General features: G+C 55.5%; 1 protein-coding gene across 1 annotated transcript in view; it reads left to right on the top strand.

Moving 5' to 3' along the window:
* CFAP99 (cilia and flagella associated protein 99) overlaps positions 1–22,881 on the top strand; it is a 34,853-nt gene extending 11,972 nt beyond the window's left edge. Inside the window, exons 3-16 of the mRNA XM_033105415.1 lie at positions 2,575–2,719; positions 3,752–3,846; positions 6,918–7,030; positions 7,860–8,037; positions 10,776–10,856; positions 11,009–11,074; positions 12,012–12,083; positions 12,315–12,406; positions 13,032–13,236; positions 18,644–18,785; positions 18,924–19,075; positions 19,624–19,829; positions 21,346–21,502; positions 21,626–22,881. Coding sequence (XP_032961306.1) covers positions 2,575–2,719; positions 3,752–3,846; positions 6,918–7,030; positions 7,860–8,037; positions 10,776–10,856; positions 11,009–11,074; positions 12,012–12,083; positions 12,315–12,406; positions 13,032–13,236; positions 18,644–18,785; positions 18,924–19,075; positions 19,624–19,829; positions 21,346–21,502; positions 21,626–21,742 — 1,821 coding nt within the window. The 3' untranslated portion in view covers positions 21,743–22,881. The remainder of the gene's footprint in view (positions 1–2,574; positions 2,720–3,751; positions 3,847–6,917; positions 7,031–7,859; positions 8,038–10,775; positions 10,857–11,008; positions 11,075–12,011; positions 12,084–12,314; positions 12,407–13,031; positions 13,237–18,643; positions 18,786–18,923; positions 19,076–19,623; positions 19,830–21,345; positions 21,503–21,625) is intronic.
* Positions 22,882–26,360: the final 3,479 nt, after the last annotated feature.

Raw genomic sequence — 26,360 nt, 5'->3', positions numbered from 1 at the left:
ACAGCCTCAGCTCAGGCAGAGCTGACTCAGGGCACCCTCCGTGCCAGCCCTGCTGACACGCTGCTTTCTGACCTGCCTGCCCCCAGCCCTGGCTTCCTTTGACAAAACACAGTCATTTGAAAGGGGGCACTGTGTCCTGGCTGGGGCTGGTGCCCTCCAGTGTGGATGCAGCACAGGGGTCAGGGGAACCTAAGAGGGAAACTGAGGCATGAGCCTGGTTGCTGAGACCAGAGCTGACCCAGAGCAGGAGCCCCCACCCCCATCCCAACCTCCCATGCAGGCAGAGTGTTCCGTTCCCTGTCTAGTGAGCACCCCGCTGACGTTCTAGCAGGAAGGAGCCATAAACCAGCAGTGTGTGCTGCCAGGTGAGGGGGCTGGGCAATGTCTGACCACGAGGGGTGGTCAGAAGCATCTCAGGTCAGGTAGCATCTGAGAAAAGACCCAACGGGAGTAGGGGAGCAAGAGTGCTGGGAAGAGCACTGCAGACAGAAGGAACAACCAGCACGGAGGCCCTGAGGCATCCCACATGTTGGAGACACAGAGGGAGGCCTGTGCAACTAGAGTGGGAACTTGGAGCTGGCCAGCCTACACAGGACCTCACTGGCCATCATAAGAACTCTTCTGGAAGGTTCTGAGGAAAAATGGACATAATCTGACTTCCATTTTAAAAGAACCAGGTGGCGACTGGGTTGGAAATAGACTGGAGAGGGGGCAAGAGGAGAAGCCAGGGAGCAGCTGGGACGCCCTCCCAGATGGATGATGGGCCACAGCAGTGAAAGCGAGACAGGTGGCAGCAAGAACTCCTGGGGTTTGGTCTGAGCAGCTAGAGCAGGGTGTAGTTACTGAGCTGGGCAGGCCGGAGGGGCAGGACTGGGCAGAGCCTCAGAGGTCCAAGTGGGGCAGGAGCGGACAGAGGGCCAGCGGGCGCACATCTGGACTCAGCACATTTTCAGCCTTGACGAGGAGATGCAGATAATGAAGAAGTAAGGTGGCAGGGTTGGGCCCTGAGGCCCTCCCACATTGGAGACACTGGAGCGTGGAGGAGGGCCCTGCCTGGAGCCCTCGGTGGGGGCTGTGGGCAAGAGATCGTGACTACCTGCACCAGCAGGAACCCGAAGCCAGTCCCACACCTGATGGACACAAGAGATTTCATTCCAGAGCTGGGGGAAGGGTGCAGAACACGAGTCTGGGAGTGGCCTGGCTTTCTTGTGTGCCCCCCGACTGTGCTCCACGAGTCCCAGGTCAGGACAGCAGGGAGCTGCTGCCGCAGACGGGCCACCATCCAGGGTGGCATCTCCCACCTCTGCCCAGGGAGCGAGAGAGGCTTTGTGTCCCTTCCCCTCCCATTCTCCTGCAAGTGTGTCAGCAGAACCCGGAGGCAGAGCGGTTGGAGACTCTGGAAGGAGTGACAATGACACCATCTGCCAAGACAGCATCTAGAGAGTCCCACTCACACTCCGAGGCTCCCAAGGTCCTGTGGCTTGTCCAGGGTCCCTCAGGTGATCTCATTGCTTCATGGTTTTCTTTTTTTTTTTTAAATTGGGGAACACTGTGTTTCTCCAGGGCCAACCAGCTCCAAGTTGTTGTCCTTCATTCTAATTGTGGAGGGCACAGCTCAGCTCCAAGTCCAATCCCTGTTTTCAACCTTTAGTTGCACGGGGTGCAGCCCACCATCCCATGTGGGAATTGAACCAGCAACCTTGTTCAGAGCTCGCACTCTAACCAACTGAGCCATCCGGCTGCCCCTCCGCCGTTCTTTCAGCGTAAAAACATCACAAAGGAAAAGATTTGACCTCAAAGAAAGTAAAACTTCCATATGCCAAAAAATATTTTACACAAAGTTAAAAGGCAAATTATAAACTCACAATAAATAACTATTACATTTATGACCCTGTTAGTTGCCTTAATATATAAAGAACTCATAAAAATTACTAAGAAAAAGATTGTCCCAATAAAGAAGTTAGCCAGGAATATAAATTGGTAATTCACAGTAAAAAAATACACATAAATGTCCAGTAGACATAAAAATTTCACTAGTAATAAACAAAAATCCAAAATAAAACAATGGGATACCAAAATTTATCTAATTGATTGGCAAAAAAAATAATAATGTCACTGCTGGTTAAAGTGTATTTTGATGTATTTTACGTCTGTTGGGGTCATGGTCTCCATTTTCGTTTTATACTGTGTTAACTACTTTGTAAGTTTGGTAAGTTTTCAAGGAACGCCATTTTCATGGCTGTGTCATACTCACCGGACATGGTGAGCTACATGTACCCAGCCGTTCCCGGCTGTAGATGGCAAGGTGGTCCCCACTTCCACCACTGCACACACCAGCGCCTTGAACTTCCGGTACAAGGTACAGGTATTTTCTGCATTTTCTGCATATTCCCACTGTCCTGACCGCCCTGGGATGCTGCACTAACAGCTCTTCCCGAGCGCATTGGGGCACCTACCCCCCACTCTTGCTCCTTGTTTTCAGCCCTCCAGGGGCCCCGATACCCACATCTGGAGTCCACTGCCCTCTCCCCCGGCCCTGGCCAGCAGCCCCCTCCTGGCCTGTTTCTCTTCCAGACTCTGAGCCCCCAGAAGCAGGCGTTCATTTTGGAAGTTCTGTCGGGATGCCTCGAGTACCGGAAGTTGCTGACCATCGTGGTGGACGCCTTCTACATGCGGGATGGCCAGCTCTGCCTATGGTCCGACTACAACCTCTTCCAGGGTGGGTGCCCGTCCCAGCCAGCCGAGTCAGGGCCCCAGGTCCCTGAGGCCAGGCCACCCCTCTGGCTCTGCCGGGTGCCGCTTCCCCATGCCCAGGGCTCTCTCAGCCCTCACTTCACTCGGTCCTCTCGGTTGCCTGCCAGTGAGTAGACCAGGGTCTCTTTGCAGACGTGGAAACACACTCCAGGCACAGGGAGCCAGGCTCCTGGGGACAGAACTCAGGCCCTGCTGCCCATGTCCAGAGCCTGCAGCCCCCAAAGGAGGCACGGCCTGGCTGAGAGAGAACCCCAGAAGGCCCGCCTGGGTGAAACGAGGAGCCTTTATCATCGCCGCGGTCCTGACCCCCCACCCCTGAGGACTGTGGACAGAGCCGGTCTTATGGCCGCTGTCCAGACTGTCCTGAAGGGGATGAAATGGGAGCTGTCTCTACCTGGGCCTCCTGCAGGCTGTCTGCTCTCATGGGCTGTGGTGACCGTTGTGGGCAGGGATGTCCCTGTCCAGGAAGAGACGGTGTGGTGACTGCAGGTGCTCAGAAGCCCAGCTGGGTGGCCTGATGCCACTCAGCTCAGGTTGCACAACGCTCAGCAGTGTGTCAGGGTCCCGCACACCTTATGGGCAGCAGCGGAGCGAACAGTCCCTGCCTCGGAGGACCCTCGCCTGGGACAGGGAAGTCGGAGTACTAGCCCCTGGACAGAGCCCTCCTCCATCCCTCAGAATTAACACACGGAAAGCCACCGTGATTCCACCTTCACCAGGAGCCTTTGCAATTTCTGAGGACTTACCAAATGACATCTTATATTTGAAGGGCTTCGTGAAGCCACAGAATGTCTGAGACCACGTCATTTGTACTGTTGTGTCCTGGTTACCGCTGCCACGTGGGTGCCACACGGACCTTTGGCCAGGGGTTTCGCGCCCTGACCCTGCCTCTGGCTGACTCCCCAAGATGAAATGCTGGGGGTCTGGGGGAGGGGACCCCAGTGTCCCCATTGGGGGTCGTGCCCATCCCTGACTCACACCCACTCTGTCTCCTCAGTGATCTGCTACCTGGCCACTTTCCAGCTGGAGGAACTCGGCTTTCAGCTCTTCTGCAACATCGTCAAGTCCCAGCCAGCAGACAAGATGTACAAGGTAATGCCCCCTCCACCCCGAGCTCTTCTTATACCCAAGGGCAAAGGTCTGTCCCATCTAACCTCTCACCTTCCCGGCTCATCTAACAGAGAAACTCTGCTGGGTTTGTTCTGTGTTTAGAACAAACCTGCTCCCTCTCATCCCTGCCCTGCCACATGTTCTTCTGTCTCCAGGGAATTCGAGTCCCACCATCACTGTCCCAGGGGGTGGTAGCTGCTGAGTGTCAGCCACTGGTCAAGGCAGGGAGTCCTTGCCTGGTCATAGTCTGGGCCTCTGGGACCCTCTTGGGCCCCTTCTGACTCATGACCAAAATCCAAGCCCAGAGCAGCCTCTCCTTCCTCCCGGGGGCCATGCAAATGGGTCCTGAGCGGGCCCTGAGGACTGGCACCTTCGAGGAGCCCGTCTACTGTCCTGCCCGGGGCCTGTTTACTTGTGAAGCTTGGAAACCCAGGCTTCGGGGCCAGCAGAACCTTGAAGCCTGAGCCTGAGGCCCGCTGCTCCTTGCCATGGAGCACCTGAGGGGCCAGGCTTCCTCCGGTCACAGCAACCAGCAACTCCTACATGGCACCCATCCCACAGTGGAGGAAACTGAGGCACAGAGCGGTTCAGTAACTTGCCCAATGTCTCACAGCAAAGAGAGTACCAGGGCCAGTTCTCAGGCCAGGCTTTTAACAGCTGGATTGCTCCTCCTTACTCTTGAGGTTTGGGGGACAGTCACCAGACCAGGACAGCTACTTCCTAGACAAGAGGGAAAGATCTCAGGCCCCAGGAGCATTTCGGGCGTCTCTGGAAGGAAGCACCAGGCTCTGCAGGGGCAGTTCGGGGGGGGCAGAAGCCTCCCTCTCCCCGCCTGGGGACTGGGGCCCTGGGGCGGTGACCCCCACCACAACCACAGCCCCCGGAGGTTTAGGACTGGCAACAACTCACACAGCCACTCGGCCACCTAACATGTGGAAGTGAGGAGGCAGTGACTCCAGGCAGTGTTTCATTTTTACGACGTGCTTTCCTGCCTACATATATACGAGCGTTTCCTGATGGAAGGATATTTGCAGTTACCTTCAGCAAGGGCTTCCTTCTTTATGCAAAAGAAAACTGAGCACAGTTTCTGAGGTGTTTGGAGATCGCCAGGCTTCCCAGGCTCAGAGGCATGTGTTGGCCTGGTGCTCAGCTGTCAGTCTCAGAAGTCCTAAGAACTGCTGAGCAAGGGTCCCCTGTGTCATCTAGCACTGGGTCCCACAGTGATGAGCTGGCAGAGCTGGAGGGGACGGCCGTGACCCCACAGGGCTGCCAGGACAGAGGCGGCCTGCTGGCTACAATGCCCCCAAAGCAGGAGCCTGTGCGTTTACCTCCCTGGACAGTTTCTGGAGGAAACTCATGGACACGGTCCTCACACACTGTCTTCCCTCCTTGGCCCACGCCCCATGCCCACTCAGCAATGGAGTCCAACCTCAGGGCTCCAGAGAAGAGGTCAGCCTGGGCATAGGAGATGAAGCAAGCTGTCGGGGACAGAATAGCCACCTGCGGCCTCTCCAGGGAAGCCCACCCCCCCACACCCAGACCATAGCTGGGGTGCTGTGCCCAAGCTGGTTTTCAGGCAGCCTTGGCCGTGGTCTCCACAGGAGACGGTGCATGTGTTGCCGTGGGCAAGGGGCTGAGAAGGCCTCTGTGGGGCAGGGAAGGAGGGGAGAGGCCCCTGGGGTAGGGGGCAAGGGTGGGCAGGGGCCAGGCTGCCAAGTGGGGCACCTGGAGGCTGCTGCGTGAAGGGCGTGGTGGCCCGAGGGGAGTGAGGACGTAGCCACCAGGGTGCTGGCCACTCTGGGGGAGCAACAGTGGTGACCAGCAGCCCTGCCCTTGCCCACGCCACCCCCTCACTCAGCACTGAGTTCACAGCAGCTGCAGAGGCCATTGGGTGACATGCAGTCACATCGACCTGAGAGGTACGGGAGTCAGCCTTCTGCAGCCCCGTGGGGCAGGGGGCCCAGGTTCCACAGACGGGGCGCGTACCAGACCCTGTGCCTGGTGCTGCCTCGGCCACCCCCGATAAATGACCTGCTCCAAGGGACCCAGACGGAGGCACCACATGTCCTGTGTCCCCACAAAGCCATCCTGGGAGACTTACGTGCTGAAGCCCCATGCACGGTGGTCTGTGGCAGCCCCTGGCCGCCCCCTCACCCTGCTGGCTTTCAGGGAGCCTGGATTGAGTGGTCTGCAGTGGTCCCTTAGCTGGATGAGGCCCTCCAAGCCAGTGTGTTATGTCAGCTTGGTGGACACACCCCACAGAACTGCCCACCCGAGTGGCCCCTAGACGCGGCTGCTCTTCAGACAAAGGCTGAGGGCCTGAGCTTCGTCCCAGCTGTGCAGAGGGCCACTTCGTGGGGCCACAAGCAGCCCTCCAGGAAGCGCACCTCCAGCCTCCCGAGGTGGCGGGCCTCAGGGGAACTGAGACTGGTCTTCTGGAACCAAATCTGTTAGACCTGAGGGCCAGGAGCTGGGAAGCAGCCTTCAGCAGCCCATGGCTGCTGGAGTGCCCGGCTGTCCTGGGCCACCCTGGGGGCACACAGAGTCTGCCCAGCAGAAACAGCCTAAGTCCCACTGCGAGGGACTGGGCAGACAGGCCACCTCCTTGGGCCCTCCCACTGGCATTGTGCCGGGCAAGGGGGGCAGATTACAGAAAATGGAGCTGCTCCACTCTTGGAATTCCAGAGCCTGTGGGGTGGGGGAGGCAGGCAACTATCCTTCTGTCCCCACCAAGAACTCTGTGGAAGAGGGGTGTGGGCTTCCTGGTCCTGGGGGGCTGGCCGGAGCATGGCATCCCCACCAGCAAGGGCCCAGATACCTTGAGCAGAAGCCCATGTTGTGGGGGGCAGCCCCCCCAGAACAGGTGCCCCAGCCCAGCATGATGGGTGGGGAGGGAGCATCCGCGGGGCCCCCTGCCCTGGCCTGGGCACCAGTCTCCTCTCCTGGCACATCAGCACGCCTGCCCCCTCAGCCTTGACTCCCTGTGAGGGCCACTGGGATCACCAGACATGGGAATCTGGCCCGAACCCCCATAGCTCCCACCTGTCCCTCAGTTCCTCAGGTTCTTCTTCAACCCCTTACACCTGTGCTCGTGGATCAAGGACGAGTGGAGCCTCATCTATGAGATGGCACACGTGAAGGAGACCTGGACCGATCCCCTGATGAGGTGGGCCAGGCCGGGGTCCCTGCACCCACTCCCAAGGGCCTCTGCGGGTCCCCTGCCTGCTCACGGGGGCCCCATCTCTGGGTAGCTGCTCAGCTGGTTCTGGGGTACCCCACTGCCCACCGCACCACCCCCATATTCAGCTTCCCTGGCAGTTCTGGGACCAGCCCCTTCACGGCCCTGTCCTTTCCCAGTCTCTGTTGGCCCTCAGACATGCCCTTCCTCCCCCTGGGGGCCGTGGTCCTCAAACGGGGGCAGGAGCTATTACAAACCATGCTGTCTTTCCCCAGGTTGGTGATGAAAGGCTGTGCCTGCCTGGGTGTGGGGCATGAAAGGCGGCTGTTCCCAAACTCCGGCTCCAGGGCACCCGCCCCGCCCCCGCAGCCCCTCTCCACTGTCACCAACTGCAGCTCCAGGAGGGGTCCTGTTGAATCGCCTTCCCACTCCTGGCTCCTTCCCCTGTGCCATCTGCTCGGGCCCAGATTAGCTCCACGTCCCAGCTGCTGCCTGTCCTCAGAGCCCCCCTGCATCCCTGCAGCGGGGATCAGCCCTGCCGCTGTCCTCCCAGCCCCCACTCACCAGGAGAACAATGCTGCAGGGCCTCAGTTTCCTTATCTGTATAGGGGAACGCCGGTGTGTGTCACTCCGTGGTGTGGTTGGCACAGCACCTGCATAGCAGTAGGCACGCAGTGAAGAGTGGCTGTGGTGCCATTGTCACCCTCACCCTAAGGTGGACCAAGCTCTTGGGGGTCCTTTGGATCCCAAGGGCCATGTCCTTGTCAACCTGCTTAGGAAGTGACCCTCAGCAGCTTCTCCCACCTTTGCTTTCAAGATGGCAACCGGAAGTCCAGGAGCTGATCGACCAGCTGGAGAGGGTGTTGACCAATCAGCTCCCTCTTTCAAAGACCAAGGCCAAGGTCACAGAGCCCAAGCAATTTAACCTGACTGTCCCCAAGCCCCGTGCCATTCCAGTGCCCGCGCCAGTCCCTGTCGTGGCCAAACCAAGACCAGTGAGTGCCAGTGTTTATAGTGGGCAAAGCTGTGCAGGCGGGGAGAGTGGACTGGGGGGGGCAATGGAAGGCTGGGCTCTTCGCAGGGCCGAGGGGGCACTGGAACAGACCAGGAGCATTCGATGACCCTGCCTCACAGAGAGGGAAGCCAGTGGGTTCCTGCTCATGCTGGGGATGGGTCAGCAGGCATGGAGCATCGCTGTCGGGCCACGAGACTCAGATCTGTCTGCACTTAGTGCTCGCAGCCCACTTTTCACCCTATTGCAACGTGCCACTCCCTCCACTGCCCAAGTAGACCACATCTTCGGGGATGAAGCAGAAACGCTCCTTTCCCTTGCAGTGGACACTGTCAGTTTGGTGAGGCCTGGTGTGCTGTTCTTCGGGCCATGGGCAGGCCGTAACATTTATCTGTGTGACTCCAGCCCCATGGCTTGTTCCCACCTTAGAGCCACTGCAGGTCTACACATCTGCTCGTCTGCCTAGGTCTCTCCCTGCCTTGCTGACTCCTCCTGTTAGTCACAGTGCTTTGTATTGTACATAACAAGAAACAGCAGCTCATTCTGGCTTACACAACAGAGAACTGGCTGACTGTCATGCTGCAATAGGATTGGCTTCAGGCATAGTGTGATCAGGGTTCCAGCTCTGTTCCTTCTCTATGCCTATCTTTACCCGAGTCCCCTCTGTGGGTCAACTTTATCTTTGGGCTAACTTCTCTCGTTGTATCAAAACATCTAGGCCTCATACCACATCCACACTGTCCAGGGCATGACAGGACATCCAGGGCCAAGGATTCTGGGAAAGTATGATTAGACCAGCTTAGGTTGCCAGACCTGGGTGTGACGTTCTGACTGGTCGTGGGCTCTAATTCAAAATACCTATGGTAGACTCAACTTCCCAGAAACCATCTGGCTCCCCAGCAGAACCAATAACTATACGGAGAGGACGGGTGGTGCTGGGAGGTCCCAGGTCCCAGCCTCGTCCCACCAGCAGTCAGGTCTCATTACAGTCTCTTCCCCGAGAGGCTTTCCATGAACCCTCCCCCACATCAGGTTCCTCACTTAATTTCCTTCTCATTGACCCCAGCTCCTTTTCTTTGAAGCATCAATTAGATTTCATAGTTGTTCCGTAATTTGTGGGTCTGCTCATTATCTGCCTCCTTTACCAGACCTCTTACTTGTTCCATATTCCCAATGCCTGGCACAATCCTGGCTCAAATTGGACCCTTGGTAAATATGTGTTGGTTGGATGGATGGATGGATGATGAATAGATGGGCAGGTGGATAGACAGATGATCAGGGGTCTTGTTGCTAAGCAACCCCACAGTTTCCCTATCTGTAGCATCCTCAGCGTTTCTGACCCCAGCTCCTCAAGGCTTTCTATTTATCTCTAGTCGTCCAACCAGCTGCATTTCTCTTCTTGTCTGCCTGTCTGCAGGCCCCTTGCCATGCCCTACCTTGCTTCTTAGCTGTGTGCTTCCCAACACGACCTGGGAGACATTGGTGAATAGTTACCTTCCCAGGATCTACAGGTGGCTGTGCTGGAACCACAAGCTGGTTCCTTCCATCCCAGCTCCATGCCCTCTTCCCCTCCCGGGCTTAGGACCCACTCCAATTCACTCATTCAACAAATACCTATTTGTGGATTGCCTAGTATGTGCCATGCTTTCATGGAACATGCACTCCAGGGGAGAACTCAGAGAAAAACCAGGGCAAGTAAAATGTATGGTGTGTTAGCTAGTGACAAGTGCTGAGGAGAGAAAACGATTCAGGGAAAAAGGATAAGAAGCCTTGGAAGAGTTGCAGTTCTGGATAGCATGGACAGAAAAGACCTCCTGAGCAGTGCCATGGGGAAAAGAACTGGAAGAAGTGAGCCAGTGAGCCATAGGTTTGTCTGGAGGAAGAGCATTCCAGACACAGCAAGGCATATGCAAAGGTCCTGGGGCAGTACCTCCCTCCCTCAAGTGCTCAAGGGGCTGGAGTGGAGGGAGGAGAGGAAGGAGGCGCTGGGAGAGGAGCTACTGAGGGAACAGAGAGACAGGACACACCGAGGTGGGCTCACAGGGTCCGTCCGGCTGCAGTGGCAGAAGAGGGTGGTGAGCGGTGGTTTGGGGAGATGCCTCGAAACAGGTGGGCAGCTTTTGAGATGGAGGTGGCTGCAGAGAAGGACCCCGAGGCTGTGGCCTGGACCAGGAATAGACAGTAGTCGGGGTCCGCAAGGCTGAGGGATGGGAGGGTTTGGGAGACAAGGGTCTCAGGTTTGGACGTGATGAGTCTCCCCTGCCTGCTCACCATGCAGGGGAGAGGGCCCAGAGTTAGGAGTCTGGAGTGCAGGCCTTCCCAGGCTGGCTCTGCCCTGCCCTGCCCCAGACACTGGTCGCACCAGTCGCTGGAGGCCTGTGAATAGTGTCCGGCTGCCCGCCCTCCACTGTCAGTGCTGCTGCCCCCCACTTCATTGGCATCTCACTTTTCTGGGTCCCCAACCCCTCCAGGCGTCCTGCCCCGTCAGCAGTCCATTGCCTGTCCCTCCAGCGTCCGGGGCCTGGGCCCAGTGTTTGGCCCCCTTCCTTCCTGCGGTTGGCTTATCCTTCCATCCCCTGGATGACCGCCAACACCTCGTGAGTCCCCGTCGTAGCTCAGCAGGTGCTGTTCACCCACCTGGGCCAGCCGCCAGGCCCGCTCTTCTACACACCCTCCAAATGCAGCCGCCCACCACGGGCCCTTCCTCCTGCCGCCCTCTAGGTCCCCAGGACCACCTACCAGTCACCCAAGGAGCAGCAGGTGCTGGAGATGACCAACAGGTGTAACCGCCGGAAGGCGGAGGTGAGCGAGCCATCCAGGACCTGGCTTCCTAGAGACTCTGGTGGGAAGGGAGGCGAGTGGAGCAGCAGGAGAGGGCTGCTCTGCGCCTTCGTCCCCGGGGCCCACGGACAGGCTGGTGACTGGCCAGGCTGAGCCGCTTGCTGCTCCCGCAGGAGCTGCTGCTGAGGGCAAACCTGGGGGAGATGCGGTGTGCGATGCCCAGGGAGGCCCCTGTGCAGGTAAGGCCCCTGCTCCATGCCCACCAGACCTCATGGTGGCATTTTCTTACATTTAGAAAACCAGCAACACAGTGAGTCACTTACATAGCTTTTCTGTGTCAGGCCCTGGAGGCCAGGCTCCCAATGCCACTGGACAGTGCCCTTGTACCAGGCTGAGTGCAGCCGGGTGGACAGTATAGATGTGGGTCCCTAACCCCCGCCAGGAAGCCTGCCTGTCGGGGTCTCGGGTGTTTCCTGATTTTCATACTGAGCATTTACTGTTTCTATATGAAGAAAGCCCAAGGTATGTTTGTCAATAAGAAAAACGTAACGGGAACAGGATGAAAAGGCTTGTGGTCTGTGGATGCTGGATGGGTGCTGGCCCGGTACTGGCCTCCCCACCCTGGGCCCGCCTGGACGGCAGCTGGATGGGACAGAGATGGGCCCCCTGAGCAGCTGGGGCAGGTGGGGCAGCGGGCACCCAGCACAGTAGCATGGCCCAGGGGATGTGGCTGAGTTCCCATGGGGGGCCTTTTACCACCTGTGGCTTGTGGTGTCCACCGTGAAGCTGTCAACAGAGCAGCAGGGCTGGAGGGGAAGACGAGACAGACTCAGGGAGCAGCCCAGGAAAGGCCATGGGGCCAGCCGTGGTGGCAGCTGGGAGATGGACCCTGAGTCGGAAGCCAAGCCCTCCTGACTAGAATCCACTGTCCCCAACCCCCGCAGGCCCTGTACCTTCTCTGCCCCTACCCGGGCAGCCCAGCACCCCACAAGGCTTGGGGGACAATGCAGGACAGAGGTGCTTTTCTGGAGGGACACAGGGGCAGGCCAGGAGGAACGTGTGGATGGGCAGCTGGAGTTAGGACAGAGGGGATGGGCCAGGCCACCCAGGGGTTCTGGGCCCACCATTCCCAGGGTGCGTGGTGTGGGCACAGGTGCTAGGCCCTGACTCCTGCAGGGCTCCAAGAAGGCGCTACGGCTTCAATCGCCTCCCCGAATCCGCAAGGCTCTGCAGCTGCTCTTCTGCAGGGTGAGGAGTGCTCCTGCTGGTCAGTGGGGGTGCGGGGTGTCCCCGGGTACTCACCTCCTAGTCTGTTCTGCCCCCGGGGGCTTGGATGGCCAGAGCTGGAGACCCCAAGGACAGCCCCCCCTTAACGCAGAGGGAAGTACCTGGGCAGGGCGCCTGTGGAGGGCAGAAGAGCAGGGGGCACTTGCTGCTCCAAAGCCCCCACACACAGACAGCCCCTCCTCTTTCCCACAGCCCAATGACGACATCCCAGTCAAGCTGAACACTGCTGCCATCCTGCGAGAAGGGGCCTTGTACCACCGGCAGGTGGAGAAAGAGCTGCAGAGGTGGGGAGAAGGGTGCAGGGGCTGGCTCCTCCAGGAGAGGAGGCTGGTGGGCAGAGCACAAGAGGGGTGCCTGGCAGCTGTGGTCCTGCAGGGGTCAGGCCTCGAGCAGGCCGTGTCAGGGGCATGGCTGCATCCTAGAAAGATAATCTCAGCCCAGTGAGGGAGACTGACTGGGTGGGAGCAGGCTCAGCAGATTCCTGGCCCGCCCCAAACCTCCTTCAGGGGTCACCGCCTCCTCCGGCCCCTTCCTGATGCCCCTCCCCTAGACCACCAGTGCTGCAGAGCCCTGTACTCACCCCATGAGTTGGGAGCTTGGCCAGATGGGTGAGGGACAGACAGATGGATAGGAGGATGGCGGACGGACAGACGGTGGGCGGGGTATGGTGTGTGGACAGATGGGTGAGTGGATAAACAAGAGGATGAAGGGAGAGGTGGGGAGATGTGGCTGAAGGGCGGATGCACAGGTGGGCAGTTGGCGTGGGGAGGGGGGTGTGGCCGGTGTTGGGTAAAGAGTAGCCCGTGCTGTGAGGGCCACTGCACCCAGGGGAACCTGTGGCCTCCCGGTGGCCAGTGCAGGCCCCATCCCAGGAGGAACCCAAGCCCTGCCCCTTGCCCTCTCTCCCAGGGTGGACAAGCTTGTAGACGGGGCCAGGGACTTCTCCGAGTTCCTTGAGTGGCAGAGGAAGATGCAGGCGAAGGACTACCAGGAGCAGCAGGCTGCCGGCGAGTGCCGGAGGCTGCAGGGCAAGCTCAGCCATGAGGAGGCTGTCCTGGCCCGGCAGCGTCTCCTGCAGGAGAACAAGCAGAAGGCAGACCGGAAGAAAGAGGAGGTGACTCGGAGGCTATGGGTGGCTGGGGGCCTGTCTGACCCCCATGAGCTGTGGGGCCATGGCCGGCAGTGGGCCTGGCTGCTCCTGAGGTCACTGGCTGGCAGGTTGACCTCAGATCATTTCCTCCTAAGACCCACAGAGTGGCCCTGGTCTCTGTCCCCACCTCGACAGCTTCTGGGGGTCTGGAGGCATTTCTGGTCAGCTGGCCTGAGCGGACTGTCCGGCTAGCACATCTAGTCCAGGATGCCCCTGCCCCTACCAGCAGGGTCAATCGGTCCACACATCCACATGTGAAGGAAGACCTGAGGTTCTGGCAGAAACTTCTGGAAGGCTGACATATTTGTATAAGACATGTTTGTGTATGACACTTTTGCGCGTCCTCTCCCACAGGAGGGTCTGTGGACGCCCATGTTACCACTTTAGAAGGTGCAGACATACCAGTCCTGGCTCTTCCTCCTCCTGGTGGGAGCTCCAAAGCTGTGTCCCAGAAAGCCTGTTCCTGCCAGTGGGCCTCACAGGCCCCTGCAGCGCGGCCTCTCCTTAGACACGTGCCCCTGGGCGCCTGAGGTCAGGGGACACGCAGCGTTCACCCGAATGACTTCTTTGATGCCCATTTGTGTCTGTCTGTACTTGATGCTACGTTTTGCTTTCCCTTCTTTTTCAGTTCACTTTTTTAACATGTGAAGTCAAACCATATGACAAACAGAGAAGTCTCATTTCTTGTATGTCTACAAATTACAGCCCATTTTCCCCTACCTGCCAAGTCCTTACTTTCGTTAATTTCTGCATTATCTTTTCTGTTTTTCCTTCTAAGCACATATACACACTTGTAAATACACACTTCTTACTACCCTTGTCCTTACCTAAAATACCATGTCTTGCTTTATCTGCCACAAGCAACGGGCACGTTTTTCATATTTGTGGAGGTGGATTTTCAAGGTAAATTCTAGACAAGGGATGGCTACATCAGCGAGTGACAGACTGCATGTGGGCTGTCCTGCTGTTCTTGTCTTGTTGTCTGGGGCACGTGGCTCCAGCGAGAAGCCACACCATTTTCCATTGGGCCCGAACTGGAACCACTGTCACTCCCCCAGCACTGGGGGAGGGGCCGGGTCCCCATGGTGGGGGCCCCATGCCCCCACAGTGTTCCATGCTGAATTCCGGAGTTTTGCCATCTTATAGGTGAGAAATAATATCTCACTACAGTTCTGATTTGCATTTCACTTATTATTGTGAACTTGAACATGTCTTCATGTATTTAAGAGCCATTTCTGTATCTTTGCTTTGTGCACTGTCTGCTCATGTCTTTTGTCCATTTCCTTTTTTTCCCCTGGCTTTGTTGGGGTCTGATTGATAAGTTAAATTCGTATATATTTAAGGTGTATAGCCTGATGTTTTGCTATACACACACATTATGAAGTGGTCACAATCAAGCCAACTAACACCTCCACCACCTGGCTTTTTCGTGTGTGTGCTGAGAACACTTGAGATCTACTGTCTTAGCAAATTTCAAGTGTGCAATACATCAGCTAGAGTCACCGTGCTGCGCTTTAGGTCCCCAGAACTCGCTCACCTTCTAACGGAAACTGGCCTTTCACCAGCATCTCCCCATTTCCCGGCAATCACCATTTTATTTACTCTTTGTGACTGAGGTTAGATCCCACATATAAGTGAGATCATATGGTGTTTGTCTTTCTGTGTCTGACTTGTTTCACTCAGCATAATGCCCTCCAGGTCCATCCATGTTGTCACAAATGGCAGGATTTCCTTCTTCTTTAAGGCTGAGTAGTATTCCATTGTTTATATACACGCCTCTTCTTTACCATTCATCTGCCCATGACATGTGGGTTGTTCCCATGTCTTGGCTACTGTGAATAATGCCGCAGTGAACATGTGGGTGCAGATAATCTCTTCAAGATAGTGATTTTGTTTCCTTTGGATAAATACCCAGGAGTGGGATTGCTGTGTCATAAGGTAGTTCTATTTTTAACTTTTTGAGGAACCTCCATACCGTTTTCCATAGCGGCTGCACCAATTTACATTCCCACCAACAGTGCACGAGGGTTCCCTTTTCTCACATCCTGCTGATGCTTGTTATCTTTTGACTTCTTTATGACCGACATCCTAACAGGTGTGAGGCGCTATCTCACTGTGGCTTTGATTTGCATTGCCCGATGATTGTGACACGGAGCATCTTTTCATGTGTCTGCTGGCCAACTGTATGTCCTCTTTGGAAAAAATGTTTGTTCAGGTCCTTTGCCCATTTTTCTCATCAAGTTACTTTATTATTTTTTGCTTTTGAGTTGTATGAGCTCCTTATATAATTCAGATATTAAACCCTTATTGGATAAATGGTTTGCAAATATTTTCTCCCATTCCCTAGGTTGCCTTTTTGTTTGTTGTTTCCTTTGCTCTGCAGAAACTTTTCAGTTTGATATAATCCCATTTGTTTATTTTTACTTCTGTTGCTTGTGCTTTTGGTTTCAAATAAAAAAAAAAAAATCATTGCCAAGACCCATGTCAAGGAGCTTTCATCTGGGATTTCATCGTGTTTTCATCTGGGATTTTTCTGGGTTCAGGTCTCTGTACTGTCCCCACACCATCACCCCCGACAACATGGCCGGGCTGGGGCCCTGGGCTCGGCTTAGTTCACCTCTTGATTCAGGCCCCTTTCTCTGCCCCAGGTCTACTTATTTGACATAAGACTCCTGGAAAGTTCTGGTAGCCCATTTTTTTTCACTTGGTATTTCCACACAAGCATTTCTCCAACTTACTACAAAGTTTTCAAAAGTACATTTTTTAAATAAACTTTTTGTGTTGAAACAATTTTAAGAGTTACAGAAAAGTCGCAAAGGTGGTTCAGAGAGTTCCCATACCCTCCCAACCCAGCTTCCTCTGCTGGTAACACCATGTGCAGGCTCCTGGCTGCCACAACCAAGCACGCAAACTGGAGACGGTTCTGGAGACCCCAAGTCTGTGATCAAGGTGTCGGCTGGGCCGTGCTCTCTGCTCAGCCCCTCTGGAGAGAAGAGTCCTTCCTGCCTCTTCCAATTTCCTGTGACCCCAGGAATTCCTTGCTTTATGGCAGCCTCTCCCATCTCTGCCTCCATTTTCACACAGCCGTCTTTTCTGTGTCTCTCTGTGTCTTCTCTTATATGGAAACTTGTCATTGGGTGTAGGGCCCACCCTAATTCCAGGATGATTTCATTTTTTTTTTTTTTTTGAGATCCTCAACTACTTATTAGATGTTTAACTACTTGGAAATAATATCGCATTCTGAGGTCCTAGGTGGAGATGAATTTTGAGGGGACACTAACTCACTACACCATGTTATATTTGTCACAACTAAGAAACCAACATTGGTTCGTGACTCTAACTCCACACTCTATTCAGACTTCATCAGTTTTTTCCCCACTAATGTTCTTTTTCTGTCCGGGATGCCACCCAGGACACATTACGTTGAGTTGTCGTGTCTCAGACTCCTCTTGGCTGTTAACATTTTCTCAGACTTTCCCTGCTTTTAGTGATCTTGACAGTGTTTAGGAGTGCTGGTCATGTATCCAATAGAACATCCCTCAGCTGGGGTGTGTCTGATGTCCTTCTCGTGATTAGACTGAGGTGTGGGACAAAGGCTATAGAGGTGAAGTGCCCTTTTCATCACATCCTGTCATGGGTGTCTGCTGTCTATAAACTTATCACTGTTGATGTTGACCTTGATTACCTGGCTGGGGTCATGTTTGCCAAGTTTGTCCACCGTAATTATTCCCCCTTTCCATTTTGTACCCTTTGGAAGGGGGTCTCTAAGCATTGCCCACACTCAAGGAGGTGGGTGGTTCTTAGGACCACTGCACAGGAGCTTGTCTCTTCTCCCCACTTACTCATTTATTCAGCCACTTATTTATACCAGAGTGGCTCACGCCCATTTATTTTATCCGTCGTGTTATAACCCAGTAGGCATTGTTGAATTTGTCACTGGCTTTGGCGACTAGGAGCCCTTTCAGGTTCACTCCTGTGTCCCTTTGACACGCCCCCTGTCCTGTTATTCTGAGCACTTCTTTACTTCCTGGTTCTATAAAATGCTCCAGGCTTGTGTGTTCCCTGCCCCAGCCCTAAATGGCCATTTTTCCACGAGCCCTGGTTCCCTTTTCTTAGACCTGGAATGAAATTACACAGCATTGAAGGAGATGGTCACGAGCCATTCTTGGACATGCCAGCAGACTGTTTTAGGATGGGATGACTTCATGCCCTCAACCTGGCGTCCAAGCAGTCCGCGGGCTGCTTCCCCACTTACCTGCAGCTGAAGATGAGCTCCCAGTGGCAGAGACTTCCGGGCGCTAGGAGCCCAACAGGTCCCCAGCAGCGCTGGGCTGGTGACAGGGACACAAACCCTACAACGTCCTTTGTAGGGTCTTGCAGACTGAAAACATTATTCTCGGTTGTCCACAACAGCACCAAAGTGGAAAAAATCTGAGTCCATCAATGGTAGAATGGATCAAAGAGTTGTAATATAGTAGTCTCAAAAATAGCCATAAGGGGTGTCCGGTTCGCTCAGTGGTTAGAGCACAGTGCTCCTAACACCACGGTCACCAGTTTGAGTCCCACATCGGCCAGTGAGCTGCGCCCTCCACAACTAGATTGAAAATGACGACTTGACTTGGAGCTGATGGGTCCTGAAAAAACACACTCTTCCCTAATATTCCCAATAAAAATTAAAAAAAAAAATAGTTAAAAACCAGCCATGAAAAGAAGCCAGGTGCACTCCAGGCGACGGATGAGGTGGGTGGGGCTAAGAAACGCCTCATCCTGAGCAGAAGAGGCAGCCAGAGCAGACACAGGGACCATCCCAGTTACCTGTGGTCAGAGCGGCAAAACCACGCCCTGTTGTCTAGACCTGCGCACTTCTGAGGCACCAGGAGAAAGAAGAGCACGGGGTGACCATCCAGACAAGCCCAGGGGAGAAGCCCGGGGCTGTGTGACAGAGAGCCTGGCATGTCCTATGCACAAACCTGGGCAGGTATCTGAACACTCAGACCCATGCAGCTTAAACACAATGAGTGCCCTATTCTCTGGAGTTCAGTGTTTTCACGGTAAACCCAGTGGCTCTGACTTGGTTTCCCCAGGACTCGCTTGGCTGCACCCTCAGCTTTATCATCAGATGGTTCTGGGCTCACAGTCCCGGGACCACAGTGGAGGTAGGGAGAACATGGGGTGTAACTTCCCCAGCAGGCCTGGCTTCCAGGCTGATGAGCTTAGTTCCTGGTTCCAGGGTGATTCGGGGTCTGGGGCTGGATCTGCCCCCCAAGACCTCATGCCGCTCGTGGGGCTAGGGCAGGACCGGGGGCACAGGTGTGCTCCAGGATCCCCTCATGGCACTGGCTCTGACCATGGCAGCTGGCTGTCCCAGCAGATGGCCGAGCTGACACAGCAATGTGCGGAGAGACGCCTCCAGGAGGAGAGGTCCATGAAGGAGCTGGTGGAGCAGGTGATGGAGGGGCACAGGAACATCCAGGTGGCGCAGATGAAGCTCCTGAAGGGCCGACAGCAGGCAGGTAAGGTGGGGCCAGGTGCACCAGGTTAGTGAGGGCCAAGGTGCCCTTGAGGAAGGCCGGGGTTGGGCAGGCACCCCTGCTGAGCGCCTGCCGACTGCTGTCCGCCCAACCCCCTCAGTAGCCCTCTTGACCCCCAAGTCCAGGAGGTGAGGGAGGAGAGCCAGGAGCTGCTGCAGCGCAGAGCACAGGAGGCCCGGGAGGAGCAGACACGGCGCTGTGAGCTCATCTGCCAGCTGCGAGCCCTGGAGACACAGCCCACACGCAAGGGCAAGCTTGTGGACCTGACCCAGGTGGGCACACAGCCCCCGGAGCCCACGCCTCATCCAACAACCTCAGGGCGTTCCCCTGGGTCTTGCTGTGCCTCGAGTTGCCATGGGAGGACGTGTCCAGAATCCCCACCGAGATCCACCTGACCACTCACGCCCAGCTATGGACCTGACACCCACTGTGCCTGAGGCCTGGGTCTGGCCCAAGAGTTCACAGTCCTGTCAGGGAGACTTTTGTGACCCCAGGGGTGGACAAAGTTGGCTTCACAGAGCTGCGTGTTGAGGGAGGTCCCAGACTTCCTCGGGGGGAAGAGCAGTGTAGGGAGAGCACAGTGCAAAAAGACCACACGGCGTTTAGGGCTGTGGAGGCGCAGGCTGGAGGAGCTGGGTGGTAGACACGTGATACAGACCCTATTGAGCAGAGGCAAGGAGGTCCCTGGGCACGGGGCCAGGCCTCTGGAAGACGGGAGGGACACCAGCGCTGGTGCCCAGGAGTTGGCCGGGCAGGCTAGGCATGCTGGCCACGGGTCTGGCTCCTAGCCTAGGCCCCCTCCCCCAACCCACCCTCCCAGATCCCCGGCTATGGCCTGGAAGGGGAGATGTCCGTTGTGGAGCTGCGGGAGCGGCTGGCCCGGCTCAAGGAGGCCCAGAAGCGGGAAGAGGAGGAGAAGCGGGACCAGATCATCCAGGGCAAGCGTGCCAAGAGCCAGGAGCTGCAGAATACGCTGGAGCAGATCTCGCTGTGCCGCTCAGCCATGGGCAGGTCTGCGGCCTTGAGGTAGGTCCTGCCCTGCAATGCTTTCCCACCCCTAGTATTTGACTAGACAATTTTCAGGCATACAGAAGTGGTGGGAAACCACGCAGTGACGGCTTAGATTCCCATAACCTAGATTTGGTCATTTTGTATCTAGGTCACGGGCATGACCTTTGCCACGCACTCCATCTAGCTAGCTAGCTATTTATCTGTGTTTGCAGAACCGTCTGGAAGTAGTTGCAGGAATCTGACACCATTCCTAAACACTTTGGGGTGCATCTTCCGAAAAAAGACATTGTCCTACATAACCACAGCACAATGACATAACTAGGAAATTCAGCAGAAATGTCCGACATCATCTGAATATCCTGTTTGCACATTTCTCTGAGGCTCCTACGACTGTTTGCTGTAACTTTTTTTCATGTTGAACCAGGACCTAGTTGAGACTCACACAAGCACTGGATTGTGGGCGTCTCCACGCCCCTCTCATGGAGAGCATGCACACACCCCCTTTCTGTTTGTTTGTTTGTTTGTTTGTGGAACACTACTCACTTTTCCAGCCCCATGTGCTGTCCCGAGGCAGCTCCGTCAGGCATGGGCTGTGGTCACCCACAGGGTCAGGCTGGCCTTTGGGCTCTGGCCTGATCCCTTGGGGAGGCAAGGCTGCCCTGGGGAGGTGGCACCCAGCCCTGTCAGAGCATAGGCTGGTTCAGGGTCTGGCACACAGGACTCCAGAGAAAGTGTCTCAGTATAACTGGGGTGGGGTGGACAGAAGGAAGGACAGTCACAAAAATCTACACTGTTGAGACTGAGTGTCTGCTGCTCTGGTTACAACTCAGAGGAGGCCTGTGACAACTGCTGGGGCTGCCAAAGGAGGGTGGCTGGCCACTCGGCAGGCCCCCAAGGTGGCATGCACCTGGGGGACCTCACCACTTCCCAGCTGCCTGACAGATGCCAAATGCAGTCTGGTTGGTGTTGAGGAACTTCCAAAGGTCCAAGACCTCTAACAAAGCTCCTGGAGCCCCCTGCATGCAGCCAGACCCCATGGCGTTAATTCCATAGGCGAGTTTTAGTGGCCAGTCAGGCTGGGGTCAGCCAGGCAGCATGGTAGCCAAGGGAACAGCACCTGCAAATGCCCTGTGCTGTTATGTGTGCTTAAACCAAAAACAAAACAACAAAAAAACCCCGGCAGGAACAGTCTATATAACGCGATCTTATTTGGGGAGGTGGGAGGGGAAAATCACCTAACATGGGAAAGGTTTGCAAAGATAGCTCCATGTTAGCAGCGGTTACCTCTAGGCAAGAAAGGGGCAAGATAAAAGGGGGCTTTCACTTTTTTACCCCAAGTACATACATAGTTAATACACATGGAATGCCTTTTTTAAAGTGTGAAGTACAAAGCGCAGAAAAGGTAGAGGAGCTGGGGGGACGCCACCCCCACCGGAGCAGTCCTCTGAGGGCCCCGTCCCGCATGTACTAAACCACTCTAGTTCACCTGTGTTCGAGGGCTCCTCCTAAGCCGGCCCTGTCGCCCGCCCAGGTGCGAGGCAAGGAAAGCCGCGGCCCGGGGCGCGCCCTCCCAGGACGAGCGCGTGCTGGAGCTGCAGCTCAGGATCCAGGAGAAGGCGGCCGAGCGCCGCAGGCAGGCGGCCCTGCTGCACGTGTCGGCGCCGCGGGCTGCGCGCCCCAAGCCGCAGGTGAGCCCTGGGATCCCGCGGGGAGGCTGCAGGGCGGGAAGGCCGTGAGGTGGGGGCGCGGTGTCGGTCGGAGGGGAGCTGCCCGGCCCACGCCCACCCTGTCTGCCCGCCCACCGGTCGCAGGCTCAGCTGGAGGCGCAGCACTGGCAGGAGCTGGAGCGGAGCCGCCAGCGCCGGCAGTCGGCGCTGCAGCGGGGAGGCTCCGCCTGTGGGCCCGCGCACCGCCTGGAGGCCGCCTGAGCAGGGCGGGCACGCCCCCGGACCCCGCGACGCACTCCTGAATAAACCGCGCGGCCTGCCGTTTGCGCCTCCTCTTCCTCCTCCGCGCCCCGGTGCCGCTCCCCAGCCCCCCACGCCCCTCCTGCCCTTGTCTCCACCTGCGCAGAGCAGATAAAACGCTGGACGGCCAATCATCGCGACAACCTTGTGCCAAAAAAGTATCCGCTCTTATCTGGAATTCCAATTTATGTGGGCGTCCCGTATTGTATGTGCTAAATCTGGCCACCCTAACCCTTCCCTACACCCTAGCGCGAGGCATTCGAGGCGCCCCCTCTTCGGAGCTCCCAGAGCCCCCTCTGTACGTGCAAACCTGGAATCTCCACTCTCCATCTGGAATCCGGTGGCTTAACCAGGGGACCCCCAAGACTCGGTGTGTGATTGTGCACCTGCGTTTCGTCAGACCAGTGTCTGGGATTCTCGAGCCACTAGAAACTGGCCCTCCTCATGCCTTAGCTCATGTAAACCTCACCTCAGTGGGGGTCAGGCTGGGGATGTAGGAGTGCTCTCCAGCCCCTATTCTACCGAGGAGGCCGCTGGTGCTAAGGTGAAGTGCCCCAAGAGCTCCAAGAGCTGGGACCCAAAGCTAAGGCTGGGTGACTTCAGAACAGCCTTCTCCAGCATCACCAAAGGAACAAGATTCACTCTCCTGGGTCCTGGGTCTCCGAACCAGACGGGGTGAGGTCTTGAGGACAGGTTGGCTGAGTGAAAGCCTGCTGTGCTGCAGCTGCCAGGAAGGAGAGAGTATGGGCCAGCCCAGGGGGTGCGGGGCAGTAAGGGAGGGGCTGGAAACCCCCAGGTGGGTGGATGTCCAGGGGAGAGATCCCTGCCCCCCCCATCCTTCTTGGGTCTGCAGAGAAGAAGGCACCTCAGCAGACGAGGCTCGACCCCACGGCACATTCAAATCAGGAAGGGGGGCATTTCGAAGTGACAAGAACAGAATAGATAAAGAGCAGAGTTCCCGCCCAATACCCTGAACCTCATCAGAACCCCAGGACTTTTCCACAACCAAGGTTGGTAAAAAGAGGAATTTCCAACTTCCTGGTCCAATTAGAGCTGGGAGCAGATTGCATTTCATTTAAAGAAATAAACATGACATTTTATATCCTGTGTTGTGTGATTTAAACCCATTTCATATACCAAGGGAATACATTGATGGCAACCTGTCCAGAGAGTCCCTCAGGAGGGACTCAAAAGGGGAATTACTAGTTCTAAGAATTGGTAAACCCAAAGGAGGCTTGACTTCAGGACAGGTCTGATCCAGGAGCTCTGTCTCAAGCTAGTAGCAGCTCCAGCCTCACCACATCCAGAGAAAGAAGAGCCACCTCTTCCTGGTGCTCTCATAGGAGGTAAGCCTCTCTGTCCTTGGAGCCTTGTGAACATCTGTTTCAGTGTCACTGGCCTGAAGTGACCGTGCTTTGCTGAGCCAGTTCCTGCCGTAGGGGAAGGTCTGCGTGGGTGCCCATAGCCAGCCCTGTGGTAAGAGAGGAATTACCCTCCTCCTATCAGACCAGCCTCTGGAGCAGAGGGGACAGAGGTTGTGGCCCAAACAATTTGGTTGCTATTGACAATGCTGGTTGGTGGTCCCCAAGGTCCCTACCTGCCCTGTTGTACTGGTCACCTGCTCGGAGCTGCCACGAAAGTACCTGGACCTTCTGCTCCAGACAAACCTGGGCGGGAGCAGGCCTTGGGCCAGCCCCTGAGATTGTGGCCGGGGGCATGCTTTGCACAGTAGATTGATGGCAAAATGTCTTCCCATAGCCATGTCCCTCACCTTGTGACCTCCCATCAGGAGGCAGAGTCTATTTCCCCCAGCCCTTGACTTGCTTTGGCCAATAGGGTGAAAAAGTGGCTGTGTGCCAGTTTAGAGCCTGGGCCTCAAGTGGCCTTGGAGCTCCCTCTTGTTCTGAAACCCTGCCCAGCCTAGGTGGTCTGCTGGGATGAGGTACCATGGGGAGGAAAGCCAGTTGGCCCATCAGAGGCCATCATCCCCCACCACCCTACAAACCAGCAGACTCCAACATGTGGGCCCAGCCAGGACCAGAACTTCCCCATGCCCCCCCAAACTAAGTTGTAGATTCATGAGCAACCATGAATGCCTGTTTGTTCAAAGCACTTAGCTCTGAGGTTTCTCCCAAAGCAACAGGTAACTGATGTGCCCTCAGGAGCTGAGGATGCTTGCCCTGCTCCCTGCACAAACCCTTGGAGAGAGAAGCAGGCTTCCTGGGCGAGAGGGCTAGCCAGGGAAGATAAGGTCCAGCTGGTGTGAGAAAGCTCTCTCTGGACCATCTGGGGAACTGACATTCTGCTAACGTGTGTTTTCTACGTAAGTGCAGCCAAAGGACTCGCACTGACAATATCTGAAACTCACTTGGGTGGGGGGCTTTGGAGAAAGTTAAAAAGCACATTTTCAGGCCTCGTCCAGAGATTCATTTGTGAGGCCCAGGGATCTGCACTTAGCTGTGTGGCACCATGGGAGCACTGAGGTGCCAGCCTTTTCTCTAAGCTGGGGACGTTCAGGACCAGAGGGAAGCACGATTTGTGAGGGAGCCAGGGATGCTCACAGAAGTTCAGTGTCAAGTGAGGTTTGGAGAGGACTTGAGGGCAGCTTTTGAGGACGAAAGTGGTATTTGTCATGATTTTGTTTTTCAACATCACATCTTTAATGTGTTAAAAGTTACAAATAGAAATCTCTAGCTTTTCTTACTAGGTTGTGATATTCAAACTACAATCTTATTTATAAATCTGGTCATTTGTAGCTGTCATTTTGATTAGTCTTGTATGGTCCCGTTTATAAGCTGAAATCTCCTTTAACATTTAAACTGCATGTATACATGTAGAATCTAAATTTATATTTTAGCATTTTAGTTGTCCTCCACCAAGTATTTAAAAATTCCTATAGATGTTTAAATGTCTACATTTCTCTTAAACTTCTAAATTCTCTTTAACATTCTAATTATGATCACAAACTTTGGAAAATCTTGTACCTTCCAACTTAAAATCACTATCAAAATTAAATACTGAACCACATAGTTCACACTGGAAATCAGGTTTATCTTATACTCTACCATGCCAAATTCTCTTATAATTACATAACGTTTTAAACACAGAGGTTGTTTATAAACGCAACACAAAAATATATATTTTTTAAAGATTTTATTGGGGAAGGGGAACAGGACTTTATTGGGGAACAGTGTGCATTTCCAGGACTTTTTTTTTTTTTTCCAAGTCAAGTTGTTGTCCTTTCAATCTTAGTTGTGGAGGGTGCCCTTCAGCTTCAAGTTGTTGTTTTTTCAGTCTTAGTTGTGGAGAGCACAGCTCAGCTCCAGGTCCAGTTGCCGTTGCTAGTTGCAGGGGGCACAGTCCACCATCCCTTGCGGGAGTCAAACCGGCAACCTTGTGGTTGAGAGGACACGCTCCAACCAACTGAGCCATCCGGCAGCTCAGCTGCAGCACAGCTCAAGGTGCCGTGTTCAATCTTAGTTGCAGGGGGGCGGAACCCACCATCCCTTGTGGGACTTGAGGAGTTGAACTGGCAACCTTGTGGTTGAGAGCCCACTGGCCCATGTGGGAATCAAACTGGCAGCCTTCGGAGTTAGGAGCATGGAGCTCTAACCGCCTGAGCCACCAGGTCGGCCCCTCAACACAAAAATATTAATGTCTGGTTTTGATTTGCTTAGTCGGTTCCATATATGATTCAACCTTCTGGGTTAAAGATCCCCTCTCAGAACACAGTCCATGCCAAGGCATTTGAAGTCACCTCCTCACTGCTTGAAGGCGCCTAGGGACCAAAGGTTATGGCGGTGGCCTGAGAGCTGGTATTCTCAGAACAAAGGGGCTGGCGTGCACCTGTGCAGTGCTATGCTGAGTCCTCCAGCTCGCCACCTTCTCCCTCGGAGGTAGGTACTGTTATTATGCCCGTATGACAGGTGACATAACTGGTGAGACTTGCTTAAACAATTGGGATTCTCACTCAGGCAGGAGGGATCCAGGGCCTGCACTCTCTTGACCCTTGGAGTTGCACCAGAGGCCCCTGAGAGCTCCAGGCTTCTGCCGCACTTTGGCAAGACCTGGATGAGAGTGCTCCTCCACGAAAGGGTTCAGTCGTTCGGGTCCTGACACCCATTGCCTCAGGTAGGGATAATCCAGACTCTTAACCTGACATCTGGACCGGGTTCCTAACCTCCAAGATCTAATTGCCTCCCCCGACCCACACCAGTCCCAACCTCCTGGCACACTGGGCAGCCTTCAGTTTCCTGGACATGCCAGCCCATCTCTCCCGACCCGGGTTCCCTCCACTTGGAACTCTCTTCTCCCTTCTAGTCCTTCCAGTTCTCAGCTCCGAGGTCGCTTCCTCCGGGGAGCCCTCTTAAATTCTGGTTGAGTGCCTCTTCCGGGTTCCCGCAGATGGACCGGCTGTGGTTCCCTCCGGTCTCCACCACCAGCCTGGGAGAAAGTCCGGGATCACGGGGCCATACACCGACTTAGGGCCTGGCACGCCGGGGGTCGCAGGTGCCCTGCAGGAGCTGCAGATCCAGGCCCACTTTCCGGGTGATAGTAGAGACCCCGGGAACATTGCTCT

The sequence above is a fragment of the Rhinolophus ferrumequinum genome, chromosome 5 (assembly GCF_004115265.2).
Source record: "Rhinolophus ferrumequinum isolate MPI-CBG mRhiFer1 chromosome 5, mRhiFer1_v1.p, whole genome shotgun sequence".
In the NCBI taxonomy this organism is placed as follows: domain Eukaryota; kingdom Metazoa; phylum Chordata; class Mammalia; order Chiroptera; family Rhinolophidae; genus Rhinolophus; species Rhinolophus ferrumequinum.
Note: the sequence above shows the minus strand (reverse complement) of the source record. Positions and strands in the feature narration are given on the sequence as shown.